We start from the raw sequence: 15,430 nt of genomic DNA, 5'->3' as shown, positions 1-15,430 counted from the left end.
ATGAATGTGTGTTGGGTGGGTGAATGTAAGCATGTATTGTAAAGTGCTTTGAGTGGTGATAAGACTAGAAAGGCGCTTTATAATGCAGTCCATTACCATTTACCATTTACTATCAGAATGCATTAGTATACATAGTATATAATTTTCCTGTCATTATTGCACTTGAGGACGGAGCTGTTAATAATCAGTGTCAAAACTTCGACAAAACCTCTCATCTATTATCTGCTACTGGGCTTGGCATTCAATTACTGCAATGTAAGTTGGAATGATGTATGAGCAATAAAAAAAAGAATATTTTCACTTGTTTTAGTTTTTTACTGACTTAACATCCAGGTGAATTAACAAAGCCCAATAATATGGCTCAAAAGATATCCAACTTTGGCTCTGATGACACAAGGTTGGGATGGTGTGGAGGGGTAACTCAAACAGCCACTCAGATCTATAAATATCTGTAGTGATAACTGAGCAATGTTGGTAGTGGTACCTTATATTTTGGGATGGTCTTGAGCAGCTCGGAGACAGGAACGTCTGTCCCAACCACACCAAGTAGGATGCCACGATTTCTCTAGAAGCAAACCATTAGAAATATTTGTGAGTAGCATTTGAAAGGTTACTTACATAACACAGTCTCTTATAGATCCACTGTTTATGATATAAAATATTGCAATGTTTAATATATATTCAATTATCTCTACAGTATCTCAATTCACAGATTCCAATTAAACTGAAATTAGTGTTCATCAAATACAAACATAATTAAACATTATTTCACAAATTGTGTCTATTCTCTCAAAAACCTCATTCCGCATGAATTATGTAATAAGTAATTACATGGAGTTTCAATTATACTGCAAGTTTGTTTGAGAAATTTAGTTGGGGAAACATAATAGTAGTATGTGCTCCACGTGCGCTTACTGTCTCATTCTTGGTGCTGAACACGGGCATTGCCACGGTGGTCATCAGAACCGGACCTTGACCATCTTCCAACTGAGTGAGTCATGAGAGATGAACAGTGAAAGACAGAAATTGAGAGGGTAAGAGAGAGGGAGAGAGAGAGGGAGGGAGAAGAGGGAAGCTACTGATGAAACATTATTGAGACAGAGTTGCAAAAGAAATTAAACTGCACATTGCATGTCATCATGCACATTGTATGAATCATCATCTTGTGAAACTCACTGGGTGATTATATCAAGCTGCATAATACTCATCCCTTAAGTAGTGATCCTGGTAGGAATTCTGCAGCAGACCTAGTTGTATTATCTTCTTGAGGGACCTACAGAACTTCCATGACATGTTTTATTCATGTTTATTATTTGCCTTAAAATGTGTTCAATCAGAGCCTGCCTTTGATCTCTTGCAGAATAAGCTTATCCAAAGGCAGTGCTTCTAGTTTGGATCTGGGTATCTTCTCTCCCTTAAGACTGCTGGAATAATTATGATATTTATCTTTCCAGCGGCTGTCTCTATCTGACAGTGATACCCATTAGAGATGAAAGCTTGACACTGTTATGAGGAGACTGGAAGAGGGCTACGTACTCTGCGAAACGTGGTGTGACCTTGTCCACTTGGAAATGCCGAGGCTATCTAAATGTCGGTCACTCATGCAGTTTGTGTTAAAGTTGCCGCAAGTAATTGGTGCATTAATATGAATCCCAGAACAAAATCCACAATGGTGTTAATTTAGACGTTCTGTTTCTGCTGTGTCTATCAACAGAATACAATTCTGTTGGAGCTGGCTTAAATATTAAATCCCAGTATAGTATGTTCTCAAAAGGAACTGCCCCATTTAATCAATCTTCTTAACTGGACATTACACACCTCCTGTACACTACTTCCCCCAGTGCTCACCCCCCTTTACCACCAGTAATAATAGGTAATGACAGGAAACTGCTAGCATCCATTCTGTCTCCCTTAGACACTGAGGAAAGGGGAATTGGTGACCTGAGCTTAGACAGCTGGTAATAGCAATCCAGGACGTGGTATTGGACATCAAAGAGAGAACAAAGCACACCTAAGTACAGCTGCTGTAACAACGGGCAGCCTTGCTGCTGGAGAATGGGATCGATCAAAGGACAGGGGAAACAAGCAGAGCCTCATCTAAAAATACAAAATCTATTTCCAAGCTCAGTTCTATTGGATCATATATCACAGGTCTCTGAACATATGGACTGACAGTTAATGTGCATCCTCATGAACTGCTGTTGAGCAGTCCCATCAAGTGTGTACTCTTTGTGCTTGAACGCTAATCTAAATGCTTTATATTGAGTATATGTGCAATTGGTGGAATTCAGGCTTGCCCAGCTGCTCTGGGAAATGGCATACTGTAATTAAGCAAATAACAAGAGCTGCATTGAGAAAGGCAGCCAGCAACTGCATCTGTTGTATTTAAAGCTGACATCACGGCTGAAGAGGATCCTCACTTGCCCTACCCAGGGGAGGGAAGACCTTTAAACCTGTGTTTCATTATCCTAGCCCAGGAGAGGAAAGAGGCACTTCCTTGAACCCTGAGTGAGTTTCCTCCAATGTGACCATGCTCAAAGTCCCTATGGGGTTGCTCTGTATCTGGACTTTGACTTATCATACATAACCTGCAACCTCTGATGCAAGGTCAGAACTCAGCACACATTTGGGCCAAATCTGCATCATCATTGCCTCTGTGACTTTATCTGGAGAGCAAATGAGGTGTGTAAATCCTTTCCCTTGCTCCGGGTCAGAGAATGAAAAAGAACCCCTCTGGGCTCTAATACACTCGCTCCCCACTGACACAAATACCCACACATACCCGCACAGACGTACACCCCTCAGAGGGCTCAGATACACACCCCTGCCTCATGTTTGGTGTCTCATAGGACACCTCATAATCTAGGTTGCTGTGACAAATTGTGTGCTGGTGGACGAGGTGACCGTTGTTTCCTTGGAGACTGAGCTTAACAATGTTGCTGTGTAAGCGCTGGAGCCAAAGGGAGAAGTAAAGCACACCCCATGGGGGGAGCAGAGCTGGCACAGACCCAGCACAGGTTTTTGCTGCACAGGTGTGGGTTGGGATTATCTATGAAAGCTCTCAATTACTTCAATCAATATTAACACTTTTGCTTTGAAATAGTGGAGTTTATGTTTATCCGTCGTGACATTTTGAACAGCTTGCTACCTCAATCCGTCATCAAAAGGTAATCAGCTGTTCCCAGCTTTCCCATTTGTCTGTCTTCATGCTTTACTGAGTATCAATCATGTTCTTTGAACTTCAGTGCATATACCTGTCTTCTTTACATCCATTAAATTCACTTCCAAACTTTTACCGACATCCTTTTTCTTCAAATTTCTTACATTCTTTCATCCACCTTCCCTACTTGTCCTCGAATACCCCCACCCCTACCTCCCTCCCATCATCCCTGAGCTCCAGTGTCAGTTCATCCGGCAGAGTGGGAAACAAAGCCAAATGAGCCAGAGAATGATGGATGAAGCTGGTGAGACGAAGAGGAGGGGAGGGAGAGGAGGAAGGGGGAGGGAGAACAGGAGGGGAAGGGAGAGCACAGGTGGAGGGAAGAGCTGGAGAGGCAGAGAGGGGAGATATGCAAGACAAGAAAGATTACTGGGTCGTACTGAGAGGGATGGAGAAGGGAGGAAAAAGATAGGAGAATGGGTACATCTGGAAAGATGATACACATCAACCCTGGAACACAAATCCCAGATGCTCATCACTTTCCAAACACTGAGTCAAACCCAGGGAGCTTTAACTTCTTATCAGACACTATCGCCATGCAGGGTGTGTGTGTTTTTTGTGTTTTTTGTCACTGTCTGTTTTACTTTGAGAGGAGTGTTATATGTGTATGTTTATAGCACCCAGGCCAGAGCTGTGTTGGGGTGATTACATTCAAAGAAGCAGTGCAGATTCCTTGCTAATCGCAATTACCATGTCTGACAATGTGATATCTATTTCTGTTTTCTGCTGAGCTGCTTCGATGTCAATCAGCTTGGGTCTATCAGACTAACAATACTATGTCAGACATATGGCCTGCCAGATGTCTAATGGGACTGCTCCGTGCTCAGCTCATGTTGATTGGGGGGCAGAGCACTCTTCTGTTCCATCATCATCATTGTTACAATTATACAGCTGCTTATCTCAACCCACATATGATTCATAAAAACATTGAAAAATAAAACAGTGAAAGTGGTAAAAAGGCATCAGAACAGATCATCCCGCCAGTAATTGTAGGCTATTGGATTTTAACCCAGAAGATGACAAAACAGCTTATTCTGGAGAATTCTACCAAGACAAATAACACAGTCAATCTTTTTTTTCACACCAAAATCACAAAGGCAAAAGAGCAAAATGTAGCCTCACATTTACACACACATAGTCACACTGCCAGCCCTGGAGATACTGGCAAAGCGCAGCCAACACAGCATCACCAATGATAAATGAGCGTGAGCGTGCACAGACGTGTGCGTGTGTTTGATCAGACGTGCAAAAGAGAACGATCAACTGAACCGACGACAACCACAATGCATGGTTTGAATCAAGAGGTTGAAGAGCAACATACGACACTGACACAGAAAAAAATGCCATGGGTCAGTATGGTAGTTAGTCCCCCCCCACCCCCCAATTATGCCCTTATATCGCAGAGATCAGAGACCAAAACGCACATGCACATGAAATGCCCATGAACACACACCAGGCCTCAACATAGCACAATACAGCGATGACCTCACACCAGATTTTTTTTTTACCTTTTGTGCTTGGGGGAGCTAAACAGAACAGATTAAGGAGGAGAGGAGGAGGAGGAGAGAAAGGGTCAATATGTTTTGGGATAAGTGTCAGAACGCCTTCCAGTGTAGTTTCCGTTCAATGGAGTACCAGCACCACTGGATGCATAAAATACACTGACACTGATTACAACTTTAAAAACAGTGACTGTGTCAAGAGAGAAGAGCTTTATGGCTGGGAGGGTCACAACAGAAAAAACAACACTTAAGCTGTTACTGCTAGGTCAGTGTTGAGTGCATGTACTTTGACTGCAGATAATGTGGACAAAGAGAATGAAATAAGCAGAGAAAGACAGAAAAAACATGAGGATCGCAGAGAGGAAGAGTCCATTTTCATGTAGTGTTGATAGCCTGTGGGTATTGCTGCTAGAGGGCACTTTCCTTTGTTTCCTTACATTTTTGAAGCTCTCACTCTCTTAATCTATTCAGAAATAGCTGTGGACAAATGGCTTCTGTTCACTCTCTATGGCCAAATACAATAAGTTTCACAAAAATGGGGCGTTGTGCATGCATGAATAATATAGTATACTGTGTGTAGATTATAGACTGTGGAGGATTCCTTACTGTAGGTCAGTTGTTATCCTTCGGCGTGTTTTAGTGATGATAATGTCTGTGCCAGAGAACTATAAATCATTGACAGGGGATTTAACTATGCATGTGATTATTTGGGTTGTTGAGAAATATTATTATGCAAATAAATAATAGTGTGTGCAATTACATAATGTGTGTGTCTGTGTGTGCTGGGGTAGGATACGAGTTTGAGAGATCAGAGACTAACTCACCAATGTGCCCCAGTGTGCCAGTATGTTCTACTCATGCTACACAACTCCCAGACACACACAGGAGGCTCATTCACTTAATGGTTCCATCTGCTGCACACACACTTTAACACATTCACAGTCTGAGACATACAAAAAGCAAAACACATTTTCAACTCTCTGCTTGCTGTTTTATCACTGCTATTCTCTTTTGGATAATATAATTCATCCATCCTGAAAATGCAAATGTACTTTGTAAAAAAGTTTAAATTTCTCAATCTATCACTTGATAATTCTGGACCCATACTGCACACAATCAGCTCGGTGTGTTCGGGTGGACTGGAGAGAGAGATATGTGAAAACATAGTCCACTCACGGTGCTATCGATGTAGGCCTCGGTCCACACAGTGTCGTGCTCCCGGTCGATCACCTTGGGACGACTCAGCACATGGAGATACTCCATCACATTCTCTTGCACATCGGCCAATGTGGAAATCTGAGTGAAGTAGCCTGTTGAGCAGAGAAAGAGAGGAATAATCTTTCTCAAATTAGAGTGAATGAATGAAGCCATTTAGCTTAGATGCTTGCCAATGATGGTGTCTGAGCAGGTTCAGTTTCCTTACTCACTATGCTGACCCTCTGACCCCAAACAGATATCAGAAAAACAGTCTCCAAAACTGTTCCACATTGCAGCACATCCAATATCTGCATGGCTATGTAGAACCAGCAAATCTTTTCCAAGCCATCTCTTCCATTTTACTTACCTTGGTACCAAAGCAGAGAAATTACATCTGGAATACAGTACAGCAGGCAGCAGATATTTGCTTGATGAAGCAGACAAAAACCTGGATAATGTATGAGTAATATCTGAAGAATTCCTTGTGGGGATGTACAAGTGAGAGCAAACCAGCATGGGTTTGTGAATGGATAAGTGGTATGTAAATGTAATGGGGAAACTATCTCAGTTAAACCAAATGTGATGCCATTTCCATTGATGGTAATGCCACCATTATGATGCTAATGTGCATGTGCAGGAGGGAATATACTGTTATCTCAGCAGGGGGACAGAAAGGGGGAGAAGAAGGGAGGGAATCAGGACAGCAGTAAAACAGAGATAGAGGGAGAGAGAGAGGGGACAAGAAGTGACACAGAGAATAAGGGAATAGAGAGAGACCACCACATTTCCACCCATCCGTAAAAACAGCAAACTGCCTCTGTCACCATGAGGCAGTCGAGGAGAAAATCATAGCTGGAAGAAATAGATTTTGGGGTCATGATTCCTGCCATCGACCTTTACTCCACAGGGAGAAAAGGGCCTGATGAGTCTAGATACAATACACAGATCTACGAAGGATGCCATATATCCTTCCTAAAACTAAGGATCTATCACTGATCCTCTCATTTTAAATATATAATAATAATAATAATAATGTTTATTTATATAGCACCTTTCAAGAGCAGATGTCACAAAGTGCTTCACAATGAAAACAACAACAGCAACAGAATTTTGAATTTCCCTTCGCGAATCAATAAAGTAATATCTATCTATCTATCTATCTATCTATCTAGACATAATCATCTTTATCTCAGCTCTGGATACAATGGGCCTGAGTTTAGTAATGTTTCTCAGCTGGTAGAAACAGGAGCAAACCAAACAGTTTACATGCTGGTCAAGACTCAAAGCCTGGCCCAAAGAAATGCCCAGATTACGGAGGGTAGGTTTAACAGCAGAAGATAAAGAGCCAAGATTTCCATCACTGGGGGACAACGTCATCAGGGGCAGAAATGAGAACTTCTGTTTTATCAGTATTTAGCAGTAGAAATTATTTACCATCCAATCTTTTACAGAGTTGAGGCAGTTTGATAGAACAAACAGTTTTGAAACATTTTGAGGCTTAAATGAAATGTATAATTGAATATCGGCAGCATAACGATGGAAGGAGATACCTTACAATGACTTATTATCTGCCTGAGTGGAAGCAAGTACAAAGCAAACAGCAATGGGCCCAGGACAGAACCTTGGGGAACACCACGAAACAAAGATTCAGTTGATGAGGCATAATTATGAACTGTAACTGAGAAGGTCCTGTCTGACAGGTATGAGGAGAACTAATCCAAAGCTGATCCAGATACAGTATCAAAAGCAGCACTGAGATCTGACAGTACCAATAGAGAACATTCTCCTGCATCATCCTGCATTAACAGATCATTTGAGACTCTGTGAAGAGCTGTTTCTGTTGAATGCGTCAGATGGAAACCAGACTGAAATTTGTTGAAAATGTTGTGCACATCTAAGAAAACTGTAAGCTGCTTAGCAGTCACTTTTTCTAAGACCTTAGCTATAAAAAGTAACTTAGAAATAGGCCTGTAGTCCTGGGGCAAAGAAGGGTCCAGATTTATTTTGTTGAGAAGTGGTTGAACAGTGGCTTGTTTGAAATGAGCTGGGACATGACCAGATGTCAACAAGTTATTAATTATAGACAGTACATATGGACCAATGGAATCAATAACATTTTCTACCAAAGAAGTGGGTACAATGTCAAGGGGACTTGAGGAGGTTTTCATAGTAGGGGGGTCACAGCACAGGCCCAGAGATTGCTGTGATGGATCATCAGCCTCTGGTAAACAGGTTAAAAAAACATGGTTTCCTCTCAGTTGGTGGTGACAAACAGCTAAAATTCTCCCACACGGCTCAGGTGTATAGTTTAACTTAGGCAGACAGCACTCCACAGTCAGCCTCCCCCAGCTAGGACACCCTTAGTGCTCATCCTTCAGGAGGTATCCTCCTCAGCCAGACAGCCGGACCCGGTGATCAAAACCAGCACAAACACTGAATAAAACAGTCTTATGTTAAAAAACTGTGTTTCTGTGCTGTTTGGCAGACATAAGCTGACTGGAGCAACTGGGAGCCGAATCGTGTTGTCACTGCTGAAACAGTTTTTGAAAACAACATAAAATCTATGTCCGATGACTAAAATCCTTTATACAGTTAAAAGATATAGTTAAAAACTGCTAAATTAAAAAAGTATATTGTAAAAATGTGGCTAAAAACTGGATAGAGTCAATTTCTGACAGAGTGTCTGACGGGTACACACAGATGCCGATGCATACGCAGTGACCACAGAAGAAAAAACACTTTAAATAAAAAACACTAAAATCCTACTTTATACAAGAACACTGGGAGCATTAAAGTCACATGATAACTGTGAGTACTAGAGTAACAAGAATGCACTTGACTCTGAGCTTTACCTGGAAGTGAACCATGACAGATTCCTCCCTTTCATCCTCAGAGACATTTGGATCCAGCTATTATTCCACCAGACAGTACAATGACAACACACACATACAGACTCACATCACACACAAAGCAAGCTGCCTCAGTGTAACAGCATCGTTCATCACAGTAGTGTGTGAAGAATGACTAGTCCCTCTGGAGGGCTGAGGGCGTCCTTCGGGCTGAGCCACCGGGGCCAGTGAGATGAGCTGGAGAGAGAAAAAATGAATCCTCCCTGCTTTCGATGACATGGTACACCTGTCGTACATACAGGACAGGACAGCCGCAGCATGGTGTGGTCAGGATGAGGGCAATAAATGCATTTTTAAAGGACCTTGGTTTGGCTGATATGTAAGCTAAAAAACACAAGAAGGTGTCCTGATACACAAAAATAATGGACAACATGGAGGCAAAGAATGTCATGATGTGATGCAGAGCTACAGCACAGTGGAAAAGTATGTGGACACCCTTACATTAAACCCACATTAAACTCACATTAGAATGACTGTGAATAATGAACATCTAAATCTAAAACCATGGGCATTAATATCCTGCTATAATACCCTCCATTCCTCTGGGCAGGCTTTACACAAGATTTTGGAACCTGGCTGCAGGGATTTGCTCCCATTTAGGAGCAGAAGAGCACTCGCCAGATCAGGCATTGATGCTGGGTGATAAGGAATGCTTTCTGCAAGAGGGCACTGCCATGTTTAAACTAGAAAGGGCCTCCTCCAAACTGTTGCCAGAAAGATATTAAAGATTATTGTGCTTGAGCAACAAGAGTTCCTTAATTGGAACTAAGGGTTGAATCAAAACAAATTGTGACTTTGAAATAGCACTGCCAACTAAACTTCACAGAGACAGTAAATTTTTTTCCAAAAAAATGTTATTGTTATCTTTTTGTTTTCTGAGGTGTCTCTGGAGCTATTTCACCACCATCCACAAATAGCTAGAATTTTTCCAGTTGTGAGCAGGGTCCTCCATTTCCATCAACACCAAACTGAATAAGTGTTTTTTAAGTATGCTCACTGAATGTTTTGAACATGCTTAATTTTGACACTTTCCCACTGTGAACATGCTACATATTAAACTGTCTTAGAATAAGTGAGTAGTATAGATTTACACAGGAGACAGTGGCACTTTTTCACCTGCAAAACTACTTAAAGGAGTTTAAGCAAGAATAAAAACAGATTTTCTGCTGTAGTTTGGACTAGAGATGTTGTGTGTGAGAGCAGAAAGAAGACTGTTCTGCACAGCTCCTGCAGTCTGGAGAGGATGTCATTGTCAGAAGTCTGAATGATCATCCAGCATACAATCACGCACACACTCACAGGTCTCATCATTACCACTAACACCCTCAAACTGACTGGATGGGTTCTCTGATATCACTTCCAAGCAAAACTGTGGATGCCCTTGTCCTCCTATCTACACACATATATACACACACACCTAAAAACACACACACGCACACGCACGCGCGCGCACACACACACACACACACACACACACACACACACACACACACACACACACACACGCATCCCTTGTGTGACCTATGGCTTGCCTGTCTTATCTACGCCAGCCTGAGGAAATGGAGCCAGACTGTCTCTGTCACCCACCTCCCAGCTAAATATAGAACCTGAAGGAAAGTGCTCTACGCACTGAGACAACCATGACCACACACAAAGCAGCTGGAAAGTAGTATATCGCAAAGATAGTTTGGACTTTAGGCTTAGAGGAAGATGTAATGTGACATATCTGCTCTGTACAACTGGAACCAGCTGCCTGCTGTCACATACACGTGCTAATACTGATGAGCACTGACAAACACATGTCTACGCAACTACATGCACGCACACAGACACATATGCCAAACACCCCAAACAAATCCTGAGCTCCATAATGTATTCATTTTCATCCAGCTGACAGCAACATGCAGCAACTTTCCTCTGCGGGAAACAGATTATAAGTGAAAAAAAAGTACAGCGGGAGGTGCATGTGTTGTAAGATCCCACCTTTGTTAGCACATGCCATCCATTTCAGATTATCTGCGAAGGCTGACTCTCGACCAATCAGGTAAGGGAATATGCGGACCTGCAGAGAGAAAGCAGATAGCTTCTGTCAGTCATTTTAATCGCATTTCGATAGGGCCCACCACACCACCATATAGATGATAACACTGTCAAAGCCAGGCAGAAGGCTCATTCTTTATCTGTCAGTGATTAGCAGGCCCTTTCTCCTTGTTTAATAGAGTTGATTATGGACTTGTGAAAGTTTTAAATGTGTCTTTCAGATTTGATTTAAAGTTTAAATAATTCAAATCATTTTTATCAACCCAAGAAACTAAACAATCAAGGATTAATAGATAAGGTTTTTAAAATAAGTGTATCAAGAGCGTGCAATTAGAATGACTAAATGATAAGCCATGAAGTAAATATTTTGAGTTGAAAAAGCCAAACTCAAGCTTTACGTGCTCAATCTAGAGAATCTAAACTCTCTGCTGCCAAACCCATTTTTGCCCAGCAGTGCTCAGTTGGGTCTAGCAGCAGGTGTACACACAAAAAAAATGGTGGTTCTTCAGTGGTTCTTTGGGGTGGTTGAGGTGCTACATAGCACCACTGCTGTACAAAGAACCTGTTAAGCCCCTGTATGGTTCTTTAGAGGTTCTTCAGCTTAGTTGAGTTTAGTAGAGGAAAGAATAAAAAAATACATTAAAATACAGAGTATTTCCTGAGGATAACACATTAAAGCAGAAGGCTAAGATAAAGACTGTAGTCCATGAATGAATGTAAGCTGATAGGAGGCTGGACAGAAGGAGTTGTTTAGGAAGTCAGTTGAATACTCAAGCTTTGATCCCCAAAATTATGTAACAAACTTCAATAAAAAGGCTATCATTATATTCTTGTATTAACCGTTATGGTTTATTTATGTAGTCAGTACATTCCCATTTTGGAAGTTTTGAAAAATAATCTCAAAAGAGATGATGTTTTTCATTATGTTGTGGAGGACACAGTTTTTGACGAAGAAACACTTCAAGACTTCACAAATGGATTAATTTTTCAACAGCATGTCTTTTTAATGGCTCTGAGACACAGTTGAGGCTCCAGTTATATACTGATGAATTTGAAATTATAAATTGTTTGGGATCCAAAAACCAGATTCACAAAATTTCAAGTGTCTACTTTGTTCTTGGAAATATTCCTCTGAAGTATTGTTCCAGTCCTCAAAATATACATGTGGCTGTACTTGTCAGAAACCAATGGCTTCAGAAGTATGGTTATGAGCCAATTTTGCATCCTCTTCTTCATGACCTTTGTGACCACCACAGTTACATTGGTAACAAAACTGAGGAAAGTGAGTGTATTCTCCGGACTCCTGACACACACCGTAGACATTTACAAGTGCCAGATGGTAGATCTTTGTATGGTGTTACTGGACGCTGCCCTTTTGATAAACTGCCTCATTTTGAGGTTACTGAATCCTTTCCGTCTGACTCAATGCATGATATTCTTGAAGGGGTCATCCCACAGATCCTGAAATTAGTCTTGCTAAAGCTTAGTCATGAAGCACTGGTAACACTGCAACAGATTAATGACCAGCTACAACAAAACGATGTCACTCACAAGCCTGTCATTCCACATACAATCAGCAAGTCATTCCAGGAAAAGCAGATGAAAAACTGACCCTTTTTGACTCTTACCTTTTTTGATTGGAAGCTTTGTCCCACAGGAAAACACTTACTGGGGTCTCTATTTGCTATTTAGATCTATATGTGACACAGTTCTTGCACCTGTGATCAAAACAAGTTGGCTGAGTCCACTGTCTGCTCTCATCACAGAATTTCTGAAGAGTTTTCAGAAGCTTTTCCCTGACAACTTCACTCCGAATTCACTGTCTGGTTTACTATCCTCGATTAATCAAACAGCGCGGTCCACTGAGAGCACATTGGTGTCTCAGATATTAGGCCAAACACCTGTACTTTAAATACCTTTCATCAATTGTAAAAAATTACCAGAATATTGCAAAGACTCTGGCAAATCGCTATCAAATGCACCAGTGCTGGGAAGCACAATCAACTGGAAACCTTGGTTCGGAAGATGTCCCATACTCTTTAATAGAGATACCTTTGCGTGCACTACCCTCTGAGCTTAGAGAGATTATTGCAGAGGACACAGCTGAATTGAGTGAGACACTTTGGAACTACACAACTGCTGTATGATAGAGTCAAATCCACCACTGGAGACTTCTTAATCCTTGACCTTGTGTATGCTGAGGAAATCCCAGTTTTTTAAAAAGTTATACATATTGTGGGGTACTGCAGCCAGTGGAAATTGTGTGGAAGACTCTACAAAACTTGGTACTTCTCTGAGCATCTGCATGCTTACGGTGTCCAATCAACAACTCAGTGGTTGGCCATCACACCTGGGGAGGAAACTGACTTCCACGCCCTTGATGCATAGACGGATCAAGAGGACAACCTGTACATCACACTGCTTCATCGGCCTGTGAGATATACTAAGTTATTTGCAACTTCAAATTTATTTAGAATTAATAATCTGTTTGATTGCAGTGATGAACAGAAAGAAGTGCACTAGGAATTTGCTTTGATGTCAATGGCACATGATAGGGCTGTGTGAATATGTAAGGGACAAGGTGTCCATTATCAGGGATTAGTGGATGACGGGGAGTCCATTAAAGGTTCTGTATGTAGGAATCAGAAATTCCTTCTCATTAGTGACATCTGTGGCCATTAAATGTGGTGCAGTCAACATCCAGGTACTCGTGCTGGCATGCTTGTGGTGTGAGACTATTGCAGGTGATGTCTTTTTCTTCACTTACACTTCAACCATGTTTACGAAACACCGGTAGACTCAGTGAGCTGTGGCTGGAGAGCAACATGCTGCGGTTTTGTTGTGAAATGTGTGCTTATCATGACTTTTACTTTGGACTACCAACAGGAAAAACAAAAATGGTAAGCTATGTTTTGCTATTGCTCTGAAGCTTGTTTTCTGCTCCTTTGTTGAGGAAGTAATATTGCTGTGTGTGCTCGGGAGTAGGCAACTTGTCATTGTTGGGTTGTTTTGTTGTGAAATGTGTAGTGGTTGACGGTGGCAGCTAGCTGTTTCATTAGCTGGACAGCTAATATCTGCAGGGTGTTTCTAGTCGGATAGCACTGTTTTTATCATGTTGTTGTGTGGTTATGCTGGTCGTCTGTTGATGTTAGCAGGAAAGAGGCAAGGTACTTGGGAGCGTGCAAAAACGTCACTTCTGTTGGATTTTCGTGAAAAATCCGGCCCATTCCATTCATTGAATTTTTGCAGAAAACGTGCTATATTGGGATGAGCGATTTTGGTCATATCGCACAGCCCTGGCACATAAGAGATTCACTGTACATACTAGCACATGGTTCAAGACAAGTAAAACCTCATAAGAGACAGCATATGGCATACATTTGCATGCACACGTCATTTTACCGGTCACAGACACAATAACTAATGACTTGCAGAAGCCATAATGACTGTCCATGAAAGCTTTATTGCCGAGTTGCAACCACATGACCCCGGGTATGGACTGATGGCCACACAGTGAACAGACAGGCTTGCCAGGGTCAGGTTTTACAGAATGGCTATCTCCATTTAGGCGTGGGTGAATGTAGCTTGCAGTGATCCCTCCTTAAAAAACAAACAAAAAAATAATAGTGATTGCTCGACCAGTAGGTGAAGGCAGTTTTGCTGTCAAAATGTTGTTTTCTGTAATGTTTTAATAAATGTATGCAAAGGAGCTCTGCGTGTGCAGCTACTCTTAGAATTTTCAGTGTCTAGTTACTATGGCTGGCACTTCACCAACACTAGTAAGCATTTCTCCATCCAATTTTCATTTTAGGTACCCAACTCATCTTCAGTATATTGAACCTCTGTCAGTTGTGATAATGGACCACCCATTCCTCAGGGAAAGTATTGGGTCAGGATATGTAAGTTTTCATTTGTATTTGTTTGTTTTTTTATTTTGTTGTTTTCATGCTAAATTTATAGCACTTCACCCATTTTTCGAGGAACAACCCCCCTTAGTCATTTTACCCATTTTTAACTTACCCCCAAACTTACTAATTTTACCCATTTCTCGATTAACACCAACCCTATGGTACCTCTAATGGTTCTTTGTAGCACGATTTGACAAAGGTGTTATATAGCACCAAAAAAGGTTCTCCTATGATTACAAGACATATAACCACTTTTGGGTACTATTTAGCACCATTTTTGTTGAAGCAATATAGTGCTATATGGCACCGCTAATGATTCTATGTAGCACCATATGGCAAAAGTGATTTATAGCACCTTTAAAGATAGGAGCTAAATAGCACCAAAAATGGTTCCCCTATGATTACGAGCCAAAGAACCACTTTTAGGACTATTCAGCACCTTTTTTTTTTTAGTTTGTAGTTGACAGGTGTGTGTATGTATGTTTGTGTGTGTGTGTATGTGAGTGTGTGTGAAGAGCAGGTTGCCAGATTGGACCAGATGCAAGCCTCTGGGGGCACAGCTGCCATAGCTTCCATGCCTGCATTTTTCACTGCCTCCCTTTACCCTGACAGCATGTGTCTGTTTGTGTTTGTGTGTGTGTGTACTGTATGTGT

The 15,430-nt window shown here is 41.5% G+C and overlaps 1 protein-coding gene across 8 annotated transcripts in view; it reads right to left on the bottom strand.

Moving 5' to 3' along the window:
• Window positions 1-15,430, bottom strand: part of cacna2d3a (calcium channel, voltage-dependent, alpha 2/delta subunit 3a) — a 133,561-nt gene that overhangs the window by 35,929 nt on the left and 82,202 nt on the right. For all 8 annotated transcript variants that reach the window (XR_006095790.1, XM_042408725.1, XM_042408718.1 and 5 more), the window contains 4 exons: window positions 10,812-10,890; window positions 5,899-6,032; window positions 916-987; window positions 485-565 (listed from right to left, as the gene is read on the bottom strand). Coding sequence is in view for 7 of the 8 variants with exons in the window: in XM_042408725.1 (XP_042264659.1) it covers window positions 485-565; window positions 916-987; window positions 5,899-6,032; window positions 10,812-10,890 (366 nt within the window). In the remaining variant the exon portion in view is untranslated. The remainder of the gene's footprint in view (window positions 1-484; window positions 566-915; window positions 988-5,898; window positions 6,033-10,811; window positions 10,891-15,430) is intronic.

This window comes from Thunnus maccoyii, chromosome 4, assembly GCF_910596095.1.
Source record: "Thunnus maccoyii chromosome 4, fThuMac1.1, whole genome shotgun sequence".
Classification (NCBI taxonomy): Eukaryota; Metazoa; Chordata; class Actinopteri; order Scombriformes; family Scombridae; genus Thunnus; species Thunnus maccoyii.
Note: the sequence above shows the minus strand (reverse complement) of the source record. Positions and strands in the feature narration are given on the sequence as shown.